Below are 22,711 nucleotides of genomic sequence, written 5' to 3'. Positions count from 1 at the left end.
GTCTGTATGTTTGAAATAAAATGGCAAAATAAGTAATGATTTCCATTCAATAACAATTATGCCAAGAAAAGTTTTATTTATATTTTATTTTATTTGGTTTAACAGTTTACAAATTAATGAATTAATACACATTCCTCACGGTTTCATCATCAAACATAACCGTGAAATAAAATGTTCCAAATTCCACTTTCTCTCACATACTCCTACCTCCGTACACGTACCCCCATTAGAGAAACTACACCAGCCTAATGCCGACAGTGACAGGAACTATACACATAGAGGAATTGGCAATGACTAAATTACAATAAAGAATGAAAAGATGTTGACAAGTAACTATTCAATAGATGTTATAGCATAGCCTATCTCCATAGACATCCACATTGTGCTCTTATTTGGCATTGATATTTTGAGGGCACATTGATATTCATTAACATCCCTTCTGTTCAGGCATTGACTGGGACAACATCCGTAACTGCGAGGCCCCCTACATCCCAGAGGTCAGCAGTCCGACAGACACGTCCAACTTTGACGTGGATGACGACTGCCTCAAGAACTCTGTAAGTGGTGTTGTTCTCTCTAAATGTACGAGCTTGAATTGAAATGCCGGGAGCCTGAATCCGATTTATCTCATCCATACACACCGTAAAATCCTGTCCAGAGAATACACAACGTGTAACGGAATTTACTGTGTGTATTAATTATCCATCATCCAAATCCCCCCATCCTCCAATTTACCGTTTTCTTGTTTGACTTCTGAATCAAACAGAAAATGTCAGCGTCATAAAATACAATCTTCACAATAGTACAGACTCTCCCTCTCTCTCCATTCTCTCTCTCTCTCTCTCTCTCTCTCTCTCTCTCTCTCTCTCCCCCCCCCCTCTCTCTTCCTTGATCTGCTTCCTTATTTAGTCATGCCAGTCTTTATGGAGCCATTGGTCATTCATTGCTCTCCTGTTCTCTTTCCTTTGCATCTCTATATGTTACACTCACTTTTGTTTGGTTCCAACACTCACAATCTCCTCACTGCACCTCTCTCTCTCTCTCTCTCTCTCTCTCTCTCTCTCTCTCTCTCTCTAAAGTGTGTTGTCTCTCATTCTTAAGCTTGTTGTCTCATTGTCTTTCAGGAAACGATGCCCCCTCCGTCCCACACAGCCTTCTCTGGCCATCACCTACCCTTTTGTGGTTTCACCTACACCAGTAAATGGTAAGTGGCATCACACCAACCAGGCAGGATTTTGGGTGAACCAAAACTAGAGCTCCCCCAAAATGACCCCCCCCCCCCCCCCTTACCAGGCGGGTCTGCTCTTTGCACTCTGTGCTTGTGAAGTGTAGGAGTAATCTGTATGTCCCCCTAATAAGGTGATGTTCATGATTTGATGCTTTTGTCCCCCCCCAAACGCTCTGCCCGTGAGAAAGTCACATACAGTACAGTCCCAATTACGTCTCTTATCTCTGCAAGGCTGAGTGATAATGGTCTTTCCTGTCTCTCTTTCTGATCTACTCTCTCCACTCCTCCCTTCTTCTCCTCTTTAGCCATCTAGTTCCATTACACAACATTTCCTCCTGTCAAATTTACCATCTCTTTCTATCAGTTTATCTATCTCTTTTTTCTCTGATCCTTTCATCCATCCCTTGTCTGTTTCAATTCAGTTTTTCTCCCTTTCCCTCCCTGCCGGTGTCCTTTCTTCCTCACTTTTCCTAATACTTGAGTTACTGTTTACCTTGTCGTACGGAACTGCAGTGTTGTATGCTCACGACTCATGTTGAGAGCTTGGCTTGTACCTAGCCAGCTTTTTCTCTCCCTCTTACCAACACTGCTAATTAGTATTATTTTCAATCATGTTTCCTTGCCAAGGGGGGGTGGGGGGGAATCTTAGTGCTAGTACCAAGGACTGTTTCACATGCTACCAAGTTAGCCAACTGGTCTGGTAGTAGACCCTTAAACAGCTACTTCCCCACTACTACAACCAGCCCTATGACCAAACAAGCCAGAAAAACTAAACATAAGCTTGGGAAACACTGATACCCCCTACAGACAGACCGCCTCCTGCAGACTACCCCACAGACCCCCCCAACATCATTGTGAGCTCACAGTACTCTTTTCGCTGTTTTGCAAACAAGAACACACAACTATAACACTATGACACATGTAAATGGATGGGCATGGATTGAAATGCACTCCTTATCATCGCCTGCTGTAGCACCCATCTTAGAAACGGATGAATGTGCAAAAAGAAAAAACGTTTAAAATGTGAATGTTTAGGGAAGCCAGGTTCTAAGTGGATAACCATGTCCTTGTTTCCTCAGCACTCTGTCGGACCGGGGCTGCCTGCGGGAGCTGTGTGCAGTTCAGGGTCATGGGCCACGGGAGGACATAGACTCGGGTGTCCAGCGCGGCCTGGAGGACAGCCTTGCCACCGAGGCCTACGAGAGACGCATACGCCGCCTGGAGCAGGAGAAAACGGAGCTCAGCCGCAAACTACAAGGTGAGGTTTTGACCCCACTGGCACTGTCCATGTGACGACCATACTGGCACAGTATGCATACGGTCTACAAGCACATGCTATCTATTTCTAGAAATAGATAGCAACTCTGATAAGGTGCGAATTTAACCATCTGGACCCATAAAGGGTCTATTTGAGTTGAAGTTCCAAATTAATAAATGTACTCGGAGGATTGAGGATTTTGCTGTGTACCAAACATACTGTCTCCTGCCTGAGTGCCAACGTTTCGGCTGCTAAGCTAAAGATGAAAGAGACACTGCACTTTGAGCCAATATCTAGTGTCATTAGTGTTATATAGGTGGTCCTACCCCACCACATATACACATTTCTCAATGGAAGACCCACCCCTAACGACCACAGTTGTTAATTATATAAATTTGTTTTTTATTATTATATATCTGCTATTTCTGCTCTTTCTGAAAAACATTTGAAAATGTATGAACATTTTTCAACATGGAAACAAAATAATTGCGATTAGGCAATGATGTAATAGTTGTGACAGGCCTATCTATATGGTGTCATTGCTTGGAACTCTGTATTTTCTGTAGTATGGTTTAAAACTCCACACGTGACTAGTCTTACCGGTCATTACAGAGTCGACCCAGGCGGTGCAGGCACTGCAGCACGCGGGGGGCGAGGCTCCTCTCGGCATCAACAAGGAGGTGGAGATCAGGAGTTTGAAGAGTGAAATCGACATCCTTAAGAAACAGATAGCTGGTCAGTACTGAATCTTCCTATTCTTGCTCAGCTCTGCTCGGTAGTGCCCAGGCGAGGGTGGCCGTAGCTTAGTGGGTAGAGAGGCTACCTGGAACATCACCAGTGTTGCACCCCGATCAGCCCCCAGTCTACCTGTAAGTGGTTAAGCCAAACGACTCCAGTGGCTTGTGCATTCCAAAAATCTCCAGGTTTTTTTTACTATATACTAAATACCACAAAAGAATCCAAGTCATAAGTAATATAAAATAGACCTTACTTCACCCGGATAATGTAAGGTCAAATAGCTTGATCATACGACTTGTGAAGTGGCAGGAAATCTGTCATATTTTAATAAATGTTTGCTTCAGATAGGCGACACTGAGATTGTGTGAGTGGTGTCATTGGCCCAAGTATCATGAAACCACGGATCATGGCACCTGATGGCACGGAGACCGTGTAAATCTAAAATTGTAGGATTACAAAGTTCATGTATGACAGTTACACTGATAGCCAGACATGTACATTTACAACCCCAGAGATGTCCCTGAGATGGACTTGAACAGAATGCTTTCAGCTTGGAATCCTTTTAATATAATGATAATATAATGAATAATGATGGCATTTTAACTAATCCAAGATGGACCAGGAGAAACATGAAGTGGGGAATAGTTCCAGACTCTGTGGGTAATGTGTATGTTTGTGTGTCAGACTCGGGCCAGTTAGAGAAGCAGTTGGAGGATGTGTCGTCGGCACGCAGGGACCTGGAGGACTCGTCCAAACACATCAGGACTATGGAGAAACAGATGAAAAGCCTCTCGCAGGAGAGAGACGACCTGCATAAGGTAACGCTGGGGCTCTGGGTGTGTACTGCATGTTTGTTCTTGTACATCTACTGTATCTGTGTGTGCCCAGAGCTGAATACTCGGTAACGAACTTAAAACCAATAAGAACCGCTTCCGATATCCGAACCCAAGAAAATATGCGTGTTTTTGACAATCTAACAGCTCAGTGCTCTTGGACTGATTAGCGTACACTGTTTTTTATTGCCCACATGATGAATACCAAAAATAGCCCGTCTACATCCTCTGCTATTAAAAACAAAATCGATCATAATGCCTATAACGCCTATAATAGGCCGGATTGAAAGTGGTTAACAAATACGGATACGGGTAGTTGTCATACTACCATACACTCCTTGTCCTCGTCTTAACGGTGGAATGCAATGTCTTCACCAGGATATTTTGGACGCCAGTGAGAAGCTGAAGGCTCAGTCCAAGGAGCTGAAGGAGGCTCACAGCCAGAGGAAACTGGCCATGCAGGAGTTCTCTGAGCTCAACGAAAGACTCACAGACCTCAGGTACCTCTGTCTGTAGTGACACTGACAAACACCACCCATGTGTCATCATCTGTAGTGATGCTGACAAACCCCATTGATGTACCTCCGTTTCACTGTCCTGAGTCGGAACACTCAATTCTGATTTACATTGCTGGGCTTTGAGCCCCTTTTTTGTAGCCTATTTTTGGGGATTGTTTAGCTCATTGCTGGGTGATTAACTGATTGATTTTCTGATCAACAAATGATTGTTGATTGGTTTGGTTAGTTGATTGATTGTTTGCAATACACGCATAAATAATTTGTCACTTGACAAATGCAGGGTAAAAGTACATACATTTGTCCTTTTCAGAAAGCCCTGGCGTTTATTGCATTCACGCCATTAAAATTTTCATATAATATCACTTTTACATTATATCTAGGCCTATATATTTTGTGATTTTTTTGTAGGGACGTCATTGTCGTTTCCTTTTTGCACTCAGTGTTGTTTTCACCTACACCACCCAACTGTGACTAAGGGATAAAGGAAAGTGTGTTAATTCTGAACGTGTTGTCGTCCAGGTCAGTCAAACAGCGCCTGGGCCGCCAGCTGCGCGATAAGGAGGAGGAGATGGAGAGTCAGACTCAGAAGGTGGAAGCTCTCCGCCTGGAGGTGCGAAAGGCCGAGAGGGCCAAGAAGGAGGTAGAGTAGACCCCTGTAGTTGCTACTGTAGCGCACTCCCTCTCTGTGTCTGCATGTGTTATGGTATGTGGTGGTTTGTGTCTGGTGGAGCCCTTGTTCAATATGGTCTCGTCTCATTTGGCTATTATGTGAAATGAAACCAACCTTTGAAGGTGTGTTTCAAGGTGCGTGTTGTGTGAGCATGTGATTGAAAAAGAAAGGATCAGTCTCTAATTGTGTGTGTGTGTGTGTGTGTGTGTGTGTGTGCTGTCAGATGGAGGCCCAGGCAGAGGAACAATCGTTGGAGGCACAGAAAGAGAGGAAACTGAGGGAGCGCAATGAGCAGTACAGCCGACAACTAGAAGAGGAGCTGGAAGGATTCAAGGTAACACACACACACACACACACACACACACACTCCCCTCAATGTTAATTTTGTTTAACATTGTTTTAGTCTTTTGAATACATTTTTTTTGTTTTAGTCATCTGAAAAGTTGACTAAAAGTTTTAGTCGTTTTAGAGCGCAAGTCTTTTAGTTCTACACCAGTCCCTCCCTAACATTTTAGTCTAGTTTTTATTTATTGACGGAATTGTCAATGTATTTGGTATTAGTCATCATATCTTCATTTTTATTTAGTCTTAAAAAGGTAGCAGACGAATATTTCTTCGTCCGTTTTATTTGACGAGATGAACACTGCCCTGCATCCCCCAGTCGAAGCCCATGGGCTCTGCCGCGCCGTCCACTAGATTAACACTGCCCTGCGTCCCCCAGTCGAAGCCCATGGGCTCTGCCACGCCGTCCACTAGATTAACACTGCCCTGCGTCCCCCAGTCGAAGCCCATGGGCTCTGCCACGCCGTCCACTGCAGACCAGGAGGTGGGCCGCCTGCGGGGCGACCTGGAGAAGAAGGCTCTGCTGTACAAGGAGGAGCTGGACCGGCGGGAGGCGCAGCACGCCACCGAGCTGAAGGGCCTGCGCAAAGAGCTGCGCGACGCCGAGGGCCAGCACCTCGCCCTGCAGAAAGAGATCCTGATGCTCAAAGACAAGCTGGAGAAGACACGCCGCGAGAGGTACACAATGCGGTTATTCTTTTGTCATTTTTTATTTCATTCCGTTTGTTCTTAGAACCACCCGGCCAAGCCGGATGCACTACAGCTGAGTTGGAACGCCAGACTCCAACTGTGGTGGGCAGGAACTTTACTCCTGCCTCACACAGACTCTACCACCCCTAGCAACATTCATTTATTTAATTTTATTTATATATATACCATTTTAAAGGAAACAAGATGCCACAAGGCATCTCAACCATTGTGATAATGTCTGTTGTTTTCTTTATTTTCCTTTGCAGCGATGAATGTGTGAGGTAATTATGACCACTTTAAAAATAGCTCAACCCCCTGTGTAGAAAAAGTAATGCAACAGATGTTCCCCTTTGAATAGTTCATCCTAGTCCATAATGGAATAGAGTTACATTAACCACAACTCAATTTGTAGTTCTGCTAGTAGCACTACCTTATCTTCTAAAAGCTTTCCCACTTTCAACTTTCCCACTATTCACAAAATTGTTCCTTAATTATTTTATATGACAACATACATAATTGCAATCCAGTCCTGGCAACAGTTAACTTTTCAGAGAATCATTCAGGAGACATTTTTGGAATGGGCCTCAGGTCTTAATGGGTTAAAGGGGACAGGCATAGATACACATACAGGAAACCCTGTCCTAGGTGGCTTGGCCTTCGTCCGCAGCATAAAAATCTTGTCTGCAGATTTCCATGTAATTAAATGCCTGTGTTGAGAATGGACTTCAGTGCACAATACTGCATTCCAGAATGGTACATTCTACTGTCAGTACGGCAATGAAAACACAGGAGACGAGAGTAAAACCAAGGGATTAAAACAGCCGCTCTCTCTCAACGCAAACACTATAGGTCCCACTGTGTGACTAGGAAATGAAACGGTTGAAAATAAAAGTAAAAACTTCTTTAGTTTTGTTGTTGTGGTGTGGAACCCCTGGGACACAGGCCTGATCAACTTCTAATATAGTTGTTTTTGAGGCAGAAAGCCTTCGTAGCTCTGTTATTGTACCCTCAAGCCTAGCTTTCCCTGCTTGGTAGCATTGACAGGATCACCCCTTGCTGGTCATCTTAATTCATTTTTATTATCCACACAACAGGCAAGGGTATCACATTCTGACTGCTTTAATAAGTTTGGGAATAATGTAGTCGTTGTCACACACACCTTTTAGTTCGGGCTTTGAAATATGGTCATGCTCAGGCCCCCCCCCCAGAAAGCCAGAATGATGGATAATGTTTTCCCTTGCTTAACCACATGAACCCTAGCATCCCTATTCTGGAATCTGGACATGTCATAGTAGGCCAGTTTGTGGATAGGCTATCTTTTGCTATTACCCTATTGGCCTGAATATAAGACTGTTTTTTTCAATGGAAATATCAAAAAAAAAGCGGGGTCGTATTATAATCGGGGACTAGACTATTTGAAATTCAATGTTCTTTTTCCACAAATGAGTCTTGAAAAATGGTCGTCGTCTTATAATCAGATATCGTATTATATTCTTCATAATACGGTAGTCAGGCTGGGGGATGTGTTCAGCTTGGAATGCTAATGGTAGGGTTGAGAATGAAAGTAGAATGTCATCGCAATGATTTTGCTGTGAGCTTGTAGATCTTCTATTGTTGCCGTTGGGCTTAAAAATGGCCCCCAAAACATTCAAGTCATAAAGTATTCATGTCCTCACAATTATTGAGCGTGTGTGTCTGTGTGTGTGTGTGTGTGTGTTCGTTCTCTTCCTTCCAGCCAAAGCGAGCGCGAAGAGTTTGAGACAGAGTACAAGCAGAAGTACGAGAGGGAGAGAGTACTTCTGACTGAAGAGAATAAGAAGCTATCCAGTGAACTGGATAAGGTGAGAGATGGCTGTCACACACATAGATGAAAAAACCTAGATACTACATTGGCCGCTGCAGTTCATTGGCACGACCTGCATCACAGTGAGGCCGGAAATCAAGTGGAAGTGCGGAAGGCACGCTGCTACTCAAAGTGACTACTGGCCAGTCACAGTGCGTCTTTTCCGGGACTTATCAATTCAATTCAAAGGAGCTTTATTGGCATGACAAAACAAACGTTTACATTGCCTCTGATTGGCCTACTGAACATCCCCTTCTGTGACGCACGCGTAAGCTTGGCAAGCTCCCACGTGCCTCACGGAAGCATGCCCTCACTCGAAATACAGATGCCCCAGAGCCTTTCTATGTCTATGGCCACACATGATGCTCAAACTAATTTGTTCTAACCACACAACCATATGGACCAGTGCCACTTTCTTTTACAAAAAACAATAAAAAAAAGAGGAGCACTTTTTGGACAAAAAAATCTGTATCTTTGAGATATTTGGATAAGGATACCAATAGACATCAGGATAACAAAAAACTCCATTGCACTAACTACTGAAGCCCCATATACTTTGTTGACAAATAAAATACCCTTTCTTACAAGTAGTCTTATAAGAAGAATTTGAAAGTAATTTTGCACATTTGCCCGAAGTATGAATGCCAGACTTTGTGGTTAAGCCCTTTATTTGAATGGAATTGTGATAGTAGACATAAAAGCAAATTCTGTTTTTTCGGCCATAAGCCTTCATCGGGGGGGGTCAATTTGTATTTGTGACATGATAGAGCGACACTCGTCAAAAGGATTGCGCAACAAATTGTAAATGAGCTATCACTCATAAAAGACCGCGATACCCTAAGTAACCCCAGGTCATTCTTTCAGCACATTCCTTCCTCTGCCCCCCTCCCTCTCTCCTGATGAAGCCAAAGTAATCACTGTTCAATATCCTCTGTTAAAAACACCCCGTAGCCTCCCGCGCACTCCCATGGAATGGCCCGCTGGATTGCACTTTATTGACTTTGGAAAGTTGGGAATGGGTACTTGGAAGTTGGAAGCAAGAAGCTCCCAAGTCAAATAATGTCTCGGTAAAGGAGAGGAGGCATTCTGACATGTGGAATAAAAAGCCAGGGTGTTTGTTATTTTTATGGTCTGCGTATGAAAGTTGAAAAGGCAATGTCCTGGTCAAACGTAGAACACATGTGGGTAGGAGTTCCAGTGGAATGATAGCACATGATTGTTATTGAAGAGTTATTATTCCGCTATTGCATACCAAAACTGATGTTTTTAAAATCCAAAATACCCGGAATGCATTAAGTCTGTCTATCATAAACCCATAAACCAATCATAGGCAGAATACTACTGGAATACATTAGCCTTGGCTTATCTCATCTTGGCATGTGATGTGCCCACTTACGAGGCTGCAGGAGAAACAAAGCAATATTGAAAGTAGATTCAAATGTAATTACATGTCTCGTGTCAGTTTATGAGAGGGAGAATGTGTAGGCCAACCTCCTAGAGCTTGACTTTCCCAGTTGAGACACTATTAAAGATTTAAAGAGTAGCCACAATACCGAAAGTAAAAGGCTCCCGTGGGATTTGAACCTAGGCTTGCCAGAGACAAGATGTGCGGTTCCACATCACAGGGGCCTTCAACTGCGGCACCGCGCCTATGCAAGGACATTTCTGGGTATCTGGGCTTTATTTGAGTCAAGTGAAAGGAAGGATTAGAGAGAGGCCAAGACTTATGCACTGATGGCAAAGTTAGATTTGACCCCATGATGTCACAAATTTCACTGCACGCCACATAGCCTGCAGAACACAACAAAATGACAAACAATAGCTGAATATTTGAGGAGGGAAGAAAAAAAGGGGGAGAGAATCACCGTGATTTATTTAATCTTCTAAAGCCTGGTTTCCACCAGAAAGGCTGTTAAAATGTCTGCAGGGATAAATCAAGCACACCTGAAGTCATTCGGAATTTACTTTTACCATAATGAATTGTATTTTTTTATGATTTGGTATTATTTATTGTCTCCACCAGGCCGAAGGCATGGGGAGAGAGTATGTTTTGCACTGAGTCCATGTGTGTGTTTTCCAGAACGGCCTGTTATAGCGCCACCAGGAGGCCGACTTTTGTAAAACACATTTTTTGATATTATTCCTGCAGATTCTGTCCAAAAATCCCGCAAATCGTTACACAGTATCTCTAGTCATGTGTTCAAGACTGATCTGTCCGATATTTCATATTCCATCCTAATTGGCTAACATTGGCTTTCAAAGTTTGCAGGATTGGCCCGTTTAGAACAAAAAGTCTCAAATCATGAATGCAGCGTGCAATTTACGTGAAATCTTTCACAGACTTTCCTACTAGGCTGAGGAATATATCCCACCCGTTTCACATTGGCCTGTTGTAGCGCCACCAACGGGTGGATTCCAAGGAGTAAGAAGAAATGGCACCCCTTTCACATTGACCTATTATAGCGCCACCAGGAGGCCACAACCTGACCTGCCCTGGTGGAGACTGGTGCCCCGAGGGGCACTTTATCTAGTTATTATTATTTTGGTCAGAGTCTGCAGGAGTTATTTTTCTGTATCATGCCATATAGGCTGGCTCATGCCATATAAGCAAAACAATAAAAATATATATACTGTATCTTCAACATTACCTTAGACTCCCGACGGATGCAAGGCTTTGTGTGTGTGTGTGTGTGTGTGTGTGTGTGTGTGTGTGTGTGTGTGTATAAATTAATGTATGCCTGTGTTGTTTTCTCAGCTGACCAGCATGTTTGAGAAGGTGAGCGGCAGCAACCGACAGCTGGAGGACGAGATGAGGGAGCTGGCTGACAAGAAGGAGAGTGTGGCACACTGGGAGGCTCAGATCACTGAGATCATTCAATGGTGAGACACACACACGCAACCACACACCACCTACTGTACATACATGTGTAACGGTTGTGCTCAAATTCTCTGTGCACAAATGGTGCACTGGAAAATAAGGAGTACATTCCAATTATGTCATGTATCCTGTGACAGACGGACTTTCTCAAACCCAAAGCACACGTGCTGCATGCTTGCTCACAAGGTGTATTAGCGATGTATAGGATTCCATTATGGAGTAAAACGGCAGCAATTTCCACATACCTCTGCAGATCAGAGAACCTGTCCCCCTGTCCCCCCCCCTCCCCCCCAGCTGACACTTCACCAGCTGTTCAGCTTCCCTTCCATGGACAAGACTGCAGTCTTCGCATAGTGTGCATACCAACCACACAGACACACAATACGCACCCACACAGATGCACTTAGATGCAAATGCAATGATACCCACAGTCGGTTAAATTGACACGCACTGATATGCTCTCATAGATTCTACACAGACAGATACACACACACACGCATTCCAAACATGCATTCATAAACACTGGGGAATCTATCCTTTCAGTAGAATTCAGGGGTTGCACAATGCCCCCTGGTGGACATGGTGTGTTACTGAAGAGAATTCAACCAGGAAATGAAATCAGGATGGTTTGCTAGATAGTCTCTTAGTGGTTACATTTGTAGTTTATTTGCATGCAATTTTGTATGTTGTGAAAAGGACTAATAGTTTGTGTGTGCACATGTGGTGCACTGCTATCGAGTATCTGGATATTTTGTAGCACTGGAGGAGGACTTGCTGTCTTACAGTTGTTTTACTGAGTTTATGGTTTCATCGCACACACTGTTTATTCTGCCTCATTGTTTAGGATTAGTGTTGGTGGCCAAGAGCAACTTCACACGCTGTGTGTGTGTGTGTGTGTGTGTGTGTGTGTGTGTGTGTGTGATGTTGTAGCGATGAGGTGTCTGTTGCCCGCACAGGATGTGTAGTGATATCAATTTGTTTTAGAGACAGTTGTTTACGTGACTGTGTGTAGAGGCTGTGTGTGCTCTTGGTCATCTGTCCCCAACTGAGGACAAGAACGTCCCGTCATCTTTCACCATACAAAGGAAGTCTGTTCATATTTAGGCTTTGGATTGGGTTGCATTTAAGGTTAGTGTTGGGTCTCCCATTGTAAAGTGCAAGACATTTAATTCATTCAATCCATCGCATGCACAAAGCTGGGAACAATACTGAAGGAAACTGTAGCGGAAAGTAGTGATCCCTTGCAAGTTTGCAGACATAGTTTCTAAATATTTTTTCATTGATTTACTTATTTTATTTTCAAGCCTTTTCTTTGATAGTGATAGTGGAGAGAGACAGGAAATCGTAGGATACAGAGTCAGGGATGGACATGCAGCAAAGGGCTCGGGTCGGATTCAAACCCGGATCAGCTGCGCAAGGACAGAGCCTTAATGGTCAAGCCATGTCCTCACAACAATTACATTTATGCAAACGTGTGTGTGTGTGTGTGTGTGTGTGTGTGTTGCAGGGTGAGTGATGAGAAGGATGCTAGAGGTTACCTGCAGGCTCTGGCCACTAAAATGACAGAGGAGCTGGAAGGACTGAGGAACACCAGTCTGGGAGCACGGGCCACGGTGAGACATGCACAACACTCTTCTTTACACACACACACACACACACACACACACACACACACATGTTTCTCTCTGTGTCCGATCTTCTGATATATCACAAAGAATGCCTCCTGAATTAGCATCAGAGTGTTTGGTCTATCAAAGTTGGACTAAATATAGAGTTAGACATCTCTGGGAGTTTCCTTTCTTTCTTTTTTTATATATTTTTTGTCCCACGATTTTGTAACCCATTTTTCACCCCTGTGTTAATCATCTAATGTGATCCTGGGCTCTACACACCCTCCGCCAGCCTAGTCCCCATATATGGGGGACAAGGGGTGAGCAACGGACTTGAACTCATGCTTCCTTCATGCCTGAGTGTCCAAGTTGTCCTTTACACCTGACAGGGGGGGAGTTTCCCTGGTTGGATGTAGCGCGTGGAAGGAACACGTTATTCCAACCAGTTCCTTTCCCCTCCATCAGGCGCCCCGGCTGGCCAGGGGGAGGCAGTTTAGTGAACCAGGATTACTGCATGTTTTTTGTGAGGGTACCTACCCTAGGGGACACGGGGAGAACATGCAAACTCCACATAGAAAGGCCCTTTCGCCAACCCCGCCTTCGGGTATGGGCACTGATGACGATTTCATTGATTTCCTTTCTTTATAATAATGCTCCTGCTTTTAGTATCTTTCTCTGCTTCTTTACACAGTGAAATCCTTAGATTATATTGCTCCATCGAGTGTACAAATGGAACCAAATGGACCCATGCGTTTTACATTCTGACACTTGAGTATTCCACCCTCACATCACTGTCTATTTCATTCGGTAACATCTACTTTTCTGTTTCTCTCTCCCCCACCAGGACATGCCGTGGAAGATGCGTCGCTTCGCAAAGCTGGACATGTCTGCCCGTCTGGAGCTGCAGTCGGCCCTGGACGCTGAGATCAGAGCCAAGCAGAGCATCCAGGATGAGCTCAACAAAGTGAAGGCCAATAGCATCTCCACAGAATGGTACATCCATTACAAAGTGAAAGCTAAATATCCGCCCACACACTCAGACCCTCTCATAGACGTCTAGCCTCTTGCAGAGCCAGGCCGTAAACAAATCGGTGTGGTGTTTTTCATGGGAACAAAAGCTTTGATAAACTTGTCATTATGGGTGTCATTGTGTTCCTTTATAATATGGGGTCTGTTGGCATTGGCCACTGGGCAAAAACCTTAAGTCTTCATATACTTCTTGGATAATATTATTTTCATTGAATGTACGTGTTTTTGTGTATCCCAGTAAACTGCAGGAAGTTGAGACTAAGAACCAGGATCTCCTGGCTGAGATCGACAGGTTGAAGAAAGAGACAGAGGAGATGCGACTACGTAGAGGTGAGGGCACAACCACCCTGAAACACCCAGGGTTTTACTGTAGGGTTTTAGGTAGAGGTGAGAGCACAACCACCCTGAAACACCCAGGGTTTTACTGTAGGGTTTTAGGTAGAGGTGAGAGCACAACCACCCTGAAACACTCAGGGTTTTACTGTAGGGTTTTAGGTAGAGGTGAGAGCACAACCACCCTGAAACACCCAGGGTTTTACTGTAGGGTTTTAGGTAGAGGTGAGAGCACAACCACCCTGAAACACTCAGGGTTTTAGGTAGAGGTGAGAGCACAACCACCCTGAAACACTCATGGTTTTACTGTAGGGTTTTAGGTAGAGGTGAGAGCACAACCACCCTGAAACACCCAGGGTTTTACTGTCTGTTTTACAGTAGCTCTGTTTGCAAGAGCTATGGCAGCAAATTGTGTTCTGTATTCTGATAAACTTTATCGGTCAGTATTCATTCATAATGATGATCACTAATATTTATTTCATCCTTTTGTTATTGATGGAAATTAATGGGCTTTAGCAATCAGAAGACACAAGGGATAGAGCAACAAGTTGTTTGAGAGCCTGTTCTTAACGGTCTAAAATAGTGGTTCACTGCCTCTGATGTAGATCTAATGCAGGACAAACTGTGCCTTTTAAGACCATCCCCACTGTAGACTATGGTTGTATCATGGTTTATATAAAAAAAAAGAAGAAACGGTCACACTTGACTGAGAAATCAATTTCACGTGCAGTCGTCTGAAATAGCATAAGAAAACCACAAACATTAGATTAAAAAAAGCTTCAAAGACATTTTTCAAGGTTCTAGTCATCTCTCAGTGGAGTATCACTTTCCTGTGGCTGCTGTGATTGTAAGCACAATTTTTATGGAATGAAACCTCAATTGGACTTCTGAAGTCGGCTGTTGAAATAGAGTTTTTATTGTAACTGGGACTTTAAATAAGAAACATTGTTTTGCACTGAGCCTGAGATTTGGCAAATATAATCTTCATTCCAGGCACAAACCTCCAATGTTTATGCAAATCTTTTGCTTCCCACTAGTCTCACATTTACTGAACGAAAGGCTTTGATAATTATTTCTCAATTCACGTCCAAACACCTTTCTATCATTTTGTTTTGTGCCTGTTTGCTTTTTATTTCTCTGTAGGCGTCAAGCACCAGGATTCCCAGAATTCTTTCCTGGCTTTCCTCAACGCCCCGACCTCAGCCCTTGACCAGTTTGACGTAAGTGGCCCCTCCGTGACCCCATAACACTTCGACCTCACACGGTTTCGGCACGGGTTCCATATTAATCTTGTTTAATGTCAGCGGCCATCCATCAAATCCAGCTTCAAACAAATCAGTTATGTGCTTTCAAAGGATGATGGTCAAGAGGGCAGCAGTAGCTGAGTGGGTAGAGAGGCCGTCTGGGGAAATGGAAGGTTGCCGGTTCGACCCCCAGACCACCCAGTCTACATGTCCAAGTGTTCCTGAGCAAGACACTCAGAGGGATATTTCACTTTCAAACATGTTTGAAAGTGAAATATCCTTTTTACTCTGAGTGCTCCTCAGCCAAACAACTATAGGAGACTAAATGATTATTAGGAATATTAATATAATAGAAATACTTTAATGAATCCCTGAAGGGAAATTAAGAACAGCCTCTTTCATTAGCAACCACATCCAAGGCAATAAATAATAAAGCATGATATAAAAATCATCAATCAAAACAAGATTGTGCCATACATACAGGTCCTCATTCATAAAAGATTAAATCATGGCTGCCATGATTTATGATTGGCAGCATACAACATAATGATGATTCTGTTAACTTATCAATTTGATTGATGATGCTGTTTCTTGAGTTCTTCCATCCTTTTCAAAACTGCAATTCTTTATCTTATGTGGCTTTTTAAGTTGTTTTGGTTCACATCTTTCCAATATGTTTGTTTTCATTTTCTTGCTTCCCTTCTTTGGTATGTCAGGACTCTTATTCGTCATCCTCATCCTCTTTAATTGAGTTTTGGGAAGATGCTGTAAGTTTATTTTTGTCCAGGACAAGGCTTATTTGTGTGTGCGTGCGTGCGTGTGTGAGTAGCTGTGTAGTTGTATGCAGTAGGAATCCTATAACTAGCCAAGAGGGAAAGAGAGTGTGATTGTTTGTGTATGTGCGAACCAGTGAGTGTTGGTGCACGTGATGGAGCCGATGTTGCCCTCTAACATGTGGGTGCTATCCAGTCTGCATTATTGTAGGCTAGAATGGCTGCCTTGGCTTTCTAGTGCTGGGGTTTGGCTTCAAATACACACACACGTGCACAAACACAGTACGCACACAGTAAATGATTCATACTTTCATTAACCACTTCCCTATTTTGGGCATGTCATTATAGGCAAAATTTATCACATTTTAAAGTCTTACAATGTATGAAAACAGTATAAGAAAGGGTGTTAAGTGGTTAATTCCCCCTGTGACACACACCCTGCCTGCTATACACTCACAATCACATTTTGTGTCCACATGATCTCAACTCACTCCCAATCTCCAGCCCTCGTGAACATGACTTCATTTACCAAGGCTTCCATAACGAGCGACCCATACAGTTTTCCTCTTCTTTTCCCCTCTGTGTGCGTAAATTATTTGCCTCTGTCCAGTTTGCTTTCTTGACATTCACACGTGTCTTTGTCTCTGCCAACCCCTGCCTATTTGTCCCTTGCCACCGCAGCGCTCGCCATCCGTTGGGCCGACTAGCAAAGGCAGACGTGTAAGCAAGCACCTGTGCTCTGTGATGGCTGTTGTCTGGCCCCCAGAATGTCCTTTAGCTGTGTTGTCCTTGTGTGTGTGTGTGTGTGTGTGTGTGTGTGTGTGTGTGTGTGTGTGTGTGTGAGATGATGGTTGCATGGTGGGTGCTTTAGTAAAAGGCTTTCCTGGTTATTGGATATGGAGTGTTGTTAAGGCCTCTTTGCTGTTGCATGGAGAACTGGAATATTGTGCCACCCTGTCCTGTCCTCCAATGTGCTTGCTTGCATTTATGTCTGTGTATTTTGTTTTTATCCACCAAAGTGGCTTCGTGAATGGCTTATATTGCATTATGCTTTTGATGTGTCCATTTGTGTTCATTTTAACTTTGTTTGAAAGTGTAAAACTTTCAAACACAGCATGATCACTTACATTTGATTCTTTGTCCTCTTGTGCTTGTAATACATGCCCTTCAATTAAGTTGGTGTCCCGTCTCCTGTGTTAGGTCGAGTGGGTTGAGATATTCGAAATCATTCTAAACCGGTGGTTCCTAAGTCCGGTCTGCAGGATGCCTATTGCCTACTAGTACTACTGGTTCCATCTTACCACCTCAAACTAGTCCCTGAATAGAAGAAGGCTAGTATAAGGACAGCTGTTCCCGGAGGGCCAGAGTTGGGAACCACTGTTTTATTAAATCACAAACTATGTAGCTCCTGTTCTGTGTGTTGTTGTTCTGGTGCCTGCTTCTTCCCCTAAAGCATGGATCTGGTTCATGGAGTCCCATGGTGTGTTATTCTTAGCTGTCCAATACAAACCTTTTGAAACTGACACTCCCTCCTCTCCTGCTCTTCCCTTTCCTTCTCTTCACTCCCCATCCTTTCTTCATCATCTCACCTCTTTGCCTACTCCTTGTCACCAATTTCCACTTCATCTCTTCCTTTGATCCTTTATTTCCCTTCCTCTCTCTCCCTCCTTCATCTCTCCCTCCATCCGCCCCCTCCCTGTCTCTCCGCAGGTGGACTCTGTGGATAACTTCACTCCTTCCAACACTCCATCCCGGGACGAGGACTCCAAGTCCCATCTCAAGTCTCGGTCGCGCTCGCCCTCCACGGCTAGCGACATGGAACCCATAGAGGTCAGAAACTTATTTTTATTTTTAAGATTTATTTGACAATGTACATCTCAATCTCATTCCAGAGTGATTTTCAGTAAGCAAGAACAAAACATGGTAATACATCAAATACATAAGAAAATGTTCATAAAGAATCATACGTACGCTAATAACCTAACAGTGGAATATATAATGAAAGTATGCGTATACACTATACAGAGTGCTATGTCTACATAGAATGCTATCTAAGTTACATAAGTTGAGCCTTTGAATATGCCTGTAAGGTCATCAAGGCTAGGGCAAGTGCTACGGTAAGTTCACAAGAACCTACCCCAAATCTTTTCATATGTTGCAGGCCTTCTCCTTACATTGTACAGTATCTTTTTCGGTGTACAGTAAGTTCATTCAGCCAATGCTTCTGTGAAGGTGCCTTTTCAGATTTCCAAGTAACAGAATATTTTATTTTGTTTTGCGGCTGTACTGACGAGTGACACAAAATACATTTTGTCAAAATGTACATTGATCGGACCAACGTCTCCCAGTAACCAAAGCCAGGGCATGAAACTTGACTTACTTATCTGTAGCTGGTAATGGTGAACACAGTTGTCAGTCACTATCCTACCTGTTCAATTGGAATTAGTCAATTTCACCAGATAAAGTGACTTGTTAACTTGTGTATAATTAGCATGAATTATCTGAATTGTGCTGGGCACCGATGTTAACCATTTTCAACCTCGCATTTATATTTTGGGCATGGCATTATAGGCAAACATTTTCCAAAATAGCAGATCTACAAGCTCACAACGCATTGTCAGCTTGTAGTTGGGCATAATTGATAATCTCCATTAACCATCAGAATGCCGTTCCAACAAAAAATAAGACCTCTACAACCCCCTGCACTAAAACACAACTAAGCATTTAATAATATAATCCAGAGGCGCACAAAGTAACTGCAGCTGCACAGACAACCTAGTTACAGACGAGTGCTGACTGAGTCTTAACGCCTCATTTATTCTTCAGTTATAAGTGTCGTGTGACATCACTTGACAAAAATGTTGGATTTTTACAATTGTCGACAATTGTCGACTCAACACTTTAAACAAAGCATGAAGTAAAAGGAGGACATTCAGCATGTTGTCCCCTCAACCCTTGTCTGTGACCTTTCTTGCAGAATCTCTTTTCATAACTTGCGTGTCCTATAATTTAAGCATTGTTATCAGTAACTAATACATTGTTGAAAGCACTCAGTCTTTGCCAGTGTGTCATGGATGTGTGTAACTCAATACCAAATGTTTTTGTGCAGCTGATAGACCACCCACCTCGTAGCACAGTCCAGACGCCAACCATGCGCTCAGGGGGGTATGGCAGCATCGGACGCTCGTCGCCTAAGGTATGACATCTGTCTGTCTGTTTGCCATGGCTAAATCAGTTTCATGTGTGACGGGTTGGAGATTTGGGCATGAATGAAGTTCTCCTCACATTCTTTTTCCCCCCCACTATACTGTATTTATCTCTTGTCCTCTCCCGCTGCAGCCCAAAGCCCACCAGTTCGTGGTGAAGTCATTCAACACTCCCACTAAGTGTAACCAGTGCACCTCCCTGATGGTGGGACTCATTCGCCAGGGCTGCACCTGTGAAGGTGAGGGGAAAGGACGGGAGGAGGGAAGGAATGGGTAGTGAAAGAACAAATATAATCGAGAGGGGTTTAGGTGCAAGTAGAGAAATATTGTGTTATTGAGGTTTTTAGAGAGAAGACCACAAACTACAACTGGATCTCTGTATCATACAAGAATTACAGAGATAAAGATACAATAGAATGCAGACACTGGCCTACAAATGAATGTGTTTTAACTTTTTACTGTAAAGAGGTTATTTGTCTCGTGTTAATGGCATTCATAATACAGTATCAAACCATTTAAAATTACATAAATGTTTCATAGAACTACTTTCTTTTCCTCCACAGTGTGCAACTTCTCCTGCCATGTAACGTGTGCGGACAAGGCTCCAGCGGTGTGTCCGGTTCCCCAGGACCAGACAAAGGGGCCACTGGGTATCGACCCTCAGAGAGGAATTGGTACTGCCTACGAGGGCCATGTCAGGGTACGAGATATATGGACGGACACCCGTGGTTGTCTGTGGAGCTTTAAACTGGATATTTCGTACTCGCTCATAGAACCCACATGTTTTTGATTTTCTAAAAGGCATCGGGACTAATTGAGCAGTTGAGATGAATAACCATCTAAGTCCATCATTTTAACCTGTGCGTTGTCTTAAGTGATACATGTTCTGGTATCTATCCTAGGTGCCGAAGCCAACGGGGGTGAAGAAAGGGTGGCAGAGAGCGATGGCCGTGGTGTGTGACTTCAAGCTGTTCCTCTATGAACTGGGAGAAGGCAAGGCCACACAGCCCAGTGTAGTGGTCAGCCAAGTAATAGACATGAGGTAAAGAGGACGACAGCTCAAATCCACTGTCCCTTCTGGGCTACAATTGAATTACCATAGTCAAGCAGCATGTCCTATTCCAAAGAAAGACATTAATGTGGCTGTTCATACCTAACTCTCTGTCCTGTTCTGTCCTCCAGGGACGAGGAGTTCTCGGTCAGCTCAGTTCTGGCATCTGACGTTATCCACGCCAACCGCAAGGACGTCCCCTGTATATTCAGAGTAAGCTCGATCTCTCTCTCTGTGTATGGGGAAATGGGGAATTGCCTTTTCAGCTTTGCCCAGCTGATGGCCGCTTAGATGGCTTTAAGGAGCACATGGGAGGGAGCAGGGTGTCTTTTTGTACAATGGGCGAGCAGAGGAGTCGAACCAGTGACCTGCCCATTCCCAGATGGCCTCTCTACCCGCACGGATAGGACCACAATGGAAACGAGTCCCCAGTTATCCTTTTAGCCTAAATGTTCTGACTGGATAGTGTGCTGTTTGCCTTTCAGTCAGCGTCAGTCAATCAATTGGCTACAGCCCCCCCAAAAGTATATACATCCCTTTTGAAAGTAGGATTTGCATTATTAATGGTGTGGTAGTGTAGTAAACCTTTCGATTTCACTGGGGAAGCATTACATTTGTCTAAGGTTGCATTGGTGCAGACTGCAGAGACACACTTCCTGTCTAAGGTTGCATTGGTGCAGACTGCAGAGACACACTTTCTGTTTAAGGTTGCATTGGTGCAGACTGCAGAGACACACTTCCTGTCTAAGGTTGCATTGGTGCAGACTGCAGAGACACACTTCCTGTCTAAGGTTGCATTGGTGCAGACTGCAGGACCACATAAGAAAGAACAGACCTAATTGAGATGTCTTGAGATTAAATTTGGTTCATAACCTGTGAGTCCTCGCACTCTCTCTCTACACCACAGTAAACTAATATTATAAGAAAATGAGGCTGGAAAAGAATCCTGATTGTGAAATTATAATAATGCAATGAGTAATTGTTTACCTCCATAAGATGACAGATGACATTATCCATGTGTTTTTGTTGGGTAATGTATTTCTTCCCCTAAATACATTCTTATTAGAGAGCCATCACTTTGAAAACACATGATTACTACCTTACAGGCCAGACGAGGAAATAACCTTTTCTGGATAAGGGGGATTCAGGGCCCTCTTGAAAATGTTGCCAGCATATCGGCTGTGATAGGCTGGTCAGATGGACTACGTGCATTTGCAGAGCCTGTTTATTTAAATGATCAATCAATCGATTGCTTGGATCGATGGCACAAAGTTGCTATTTATCAGCATTAAAGAAAAATTACCACGTAATTTTGTATCATTGTTAAATAATAATAATAACCCATTAAAACCGGGAAAGCATCTTTGCTCACAGCGAGTCATTTCATGCCACACTGCGATCTTGTACATCTGCTATTTTTGAACATTTTTGTGTGAGAACTACTGATTTATAAGGAATTTGTAATATCGTCCACAGGTTTAAAAAATCGTAGCCTAGCGTTTGGCAATTATTTGGAGGCCCATCTGCAATACCCTTGTGGCCCACAGGACGAGTATCCCTGTTTTAAATGGACACTACAACGACTCACATTCACTTTGTCCTCCCAGGTGACAGCGTCTCAGCTGTCCTGCTCCACCAGCCACAAGCCCTCCATCCTCATCCTGGCCGACAGCGACCAGGAGAGGAACAAGTGGGTGGGGCTGCTCAACGAGCTCCACCGCATCCTGAAGAAGAACAAGCTGAAGGAGCGCTTCGTCTACGTCCCCAAGGAGGCGTACGACCACACACTGCCCCTCATCAAGACCACACAGTCTGCTGCTATCATAGGTGGGTACGACCACACACTGACACTTATCAAGACCACACAGTCTGCTGCTATCATAGGTGGGCACTGAAACGTTTCTTCCCCCCCCCCCCCCCCCATACTTGATCATACTACAGCGTCACTCAAGAGTAGCAGATTTACAAGCTCAAACTGTGGCGTGAAGCGACGTGCTTTGAGCTTGTAGATGTGCGTCTTTTGATGCTTTTCAATTTGAATCCTGAAAAGTAACAGTTTTGGACATACAGTATGAGGTTTCCATACATACAGTATGAGGTTTCCATACATACAATATGAGGTTTCCACTCGACGGAGACTATTTATTCGTGAATAAGACATTATTGTAACTGACTTGTGTGGTGGAGTACGTTGATCACATGAACTCTAGCGTCCATATTGCATGCAGCTCAAAGCATGGAGGGGGAAAATGTTTTTTTTTCTTAACTTGGCTACATTTTTAGACACTTGTTGGGAGACCCAGGTTCGAACCCTGGGTGGGACACAAATCTGATGGATTGCAGAGTGCAGTTTAGATTTTTTATTACATTGTACAAACTACAAATTATACCAAATTAATTTAACACATTTAACAGTTTAAAGTATAATCGATTCAGTACACACAAAAACATGCAAAGATAGGTGTGA

General features: G+C 43.6%; 1 protein-coding gene across 6 annotated transcripts in view; it reads left to right on the top strand.

Annotated features, from left to right (window-relative positions):
* The window catches only part of cdc42bpab (CDC42 binding protein kinase alpha (DMPK-like) b), a 100,457-nt gene that overhangs the window by 60,680 nt on the left and 17,066 nt on the right, over window positions 1-22,711 (top strand). For 2 of the 6 annotated variants that reach the window (XM_080791639.1, XM_080791641.1), the window contains exons 9-31: window positions 448-557; window positions 1,125-1,204; window positions 2,308-2,486; window positions 3,099-3,221; window positions 3,909-4,042; window positions 4,436-4,557; window positions 5,095-5,215; window positions 5,469-5,579; window positions 6,027-6,265; window positions 8,013-8,118; window positions 10,876-11,000; window positions 12,506-12,611; window positions 13,453-13,601; window positions 13,876-13,967; window positions 15,114-15,190; window positions 16,669-16,707; window positions 17,698-17,817; window positions 19,097-19,183; window positions 19,327-19,432; window positions 19,757-19,893; window positions 20,096-20,235; window positions 20,376-20,457; window positions 21,852-22,071. In XM_080791639.1, coding sequence (XP_080647765.1) covers window positions 448-557; window positions 1,125-1,204; window positions 2,308-2,486; window positions 3,099-3,221; window positions 3,909-4,042; window positions 4,436-4,557; window positions 5,095-5,215; window positions 5,469-5,579; window positions 6,027-6,265; window positions 8,013-8,118; window positions 10,876-11,000; window positions 12,506-12,611; window positions 13,453-13,601; window positions 13,876-13,967; window positions 15,114-15,190; window positions 16,669-16,707; window positions 17,698-17,817; window positions 19,097-19,183; window positions 19,327-19,432; window positions 19,757-19,893; window positions 20,096-20,235; window positions 20,376-20,457; window positions 21,852-22,071 — 2,805 coding nt within the window. Of the gene's footprint in view, window positions 1-447; window positions 558-1,124; window positions 1,205-2,307; window positions 2,487-3,098; window positions 3,222-3,908; window positions 4,043-4,435; window positions 4,558-5,094; window positions 5,216-5,468; window positions 5,580-6,026; window positions 6,266-8,012; window positions 8,119-10,875; window positions 11,001-12,505; window positions 12,612-13,452; window positions 13,602-13,875; window positions 13,968-15,113; window positions 15,191-15,930; window positions 15,982-16,668; window positions 16,708-17,697; window positions 17,818-19,096; window positions 19,184-19,326; window positions 19,433-19,756; window positions 19,894-20,095; window positions 20,236-20,375; window positions 20,458-21,851; window positions 22,072-22,711 lie in introns of all 6 variants that reach the window. The other 4 variants (XM_080791638.1, XM_080791640.1, XM_080791643.1 and 1 more) reach the window with 3 other exon arrangements.

This window comes from Protomyctophum bolini (genome assembly GCF_963924005.1).
Source record: "Protomyctophum bolini genome assembly, chromosome: 19".
NCBI lineage: Eukaryota > Metazoa > Chordata > Actinopteri > Myctophiformes > Myctophidae > Protomyctophum > Protomyctophum bolini.
This window is presented reverse-complemented; position numbering and strand designations above follow the sequence as displayed.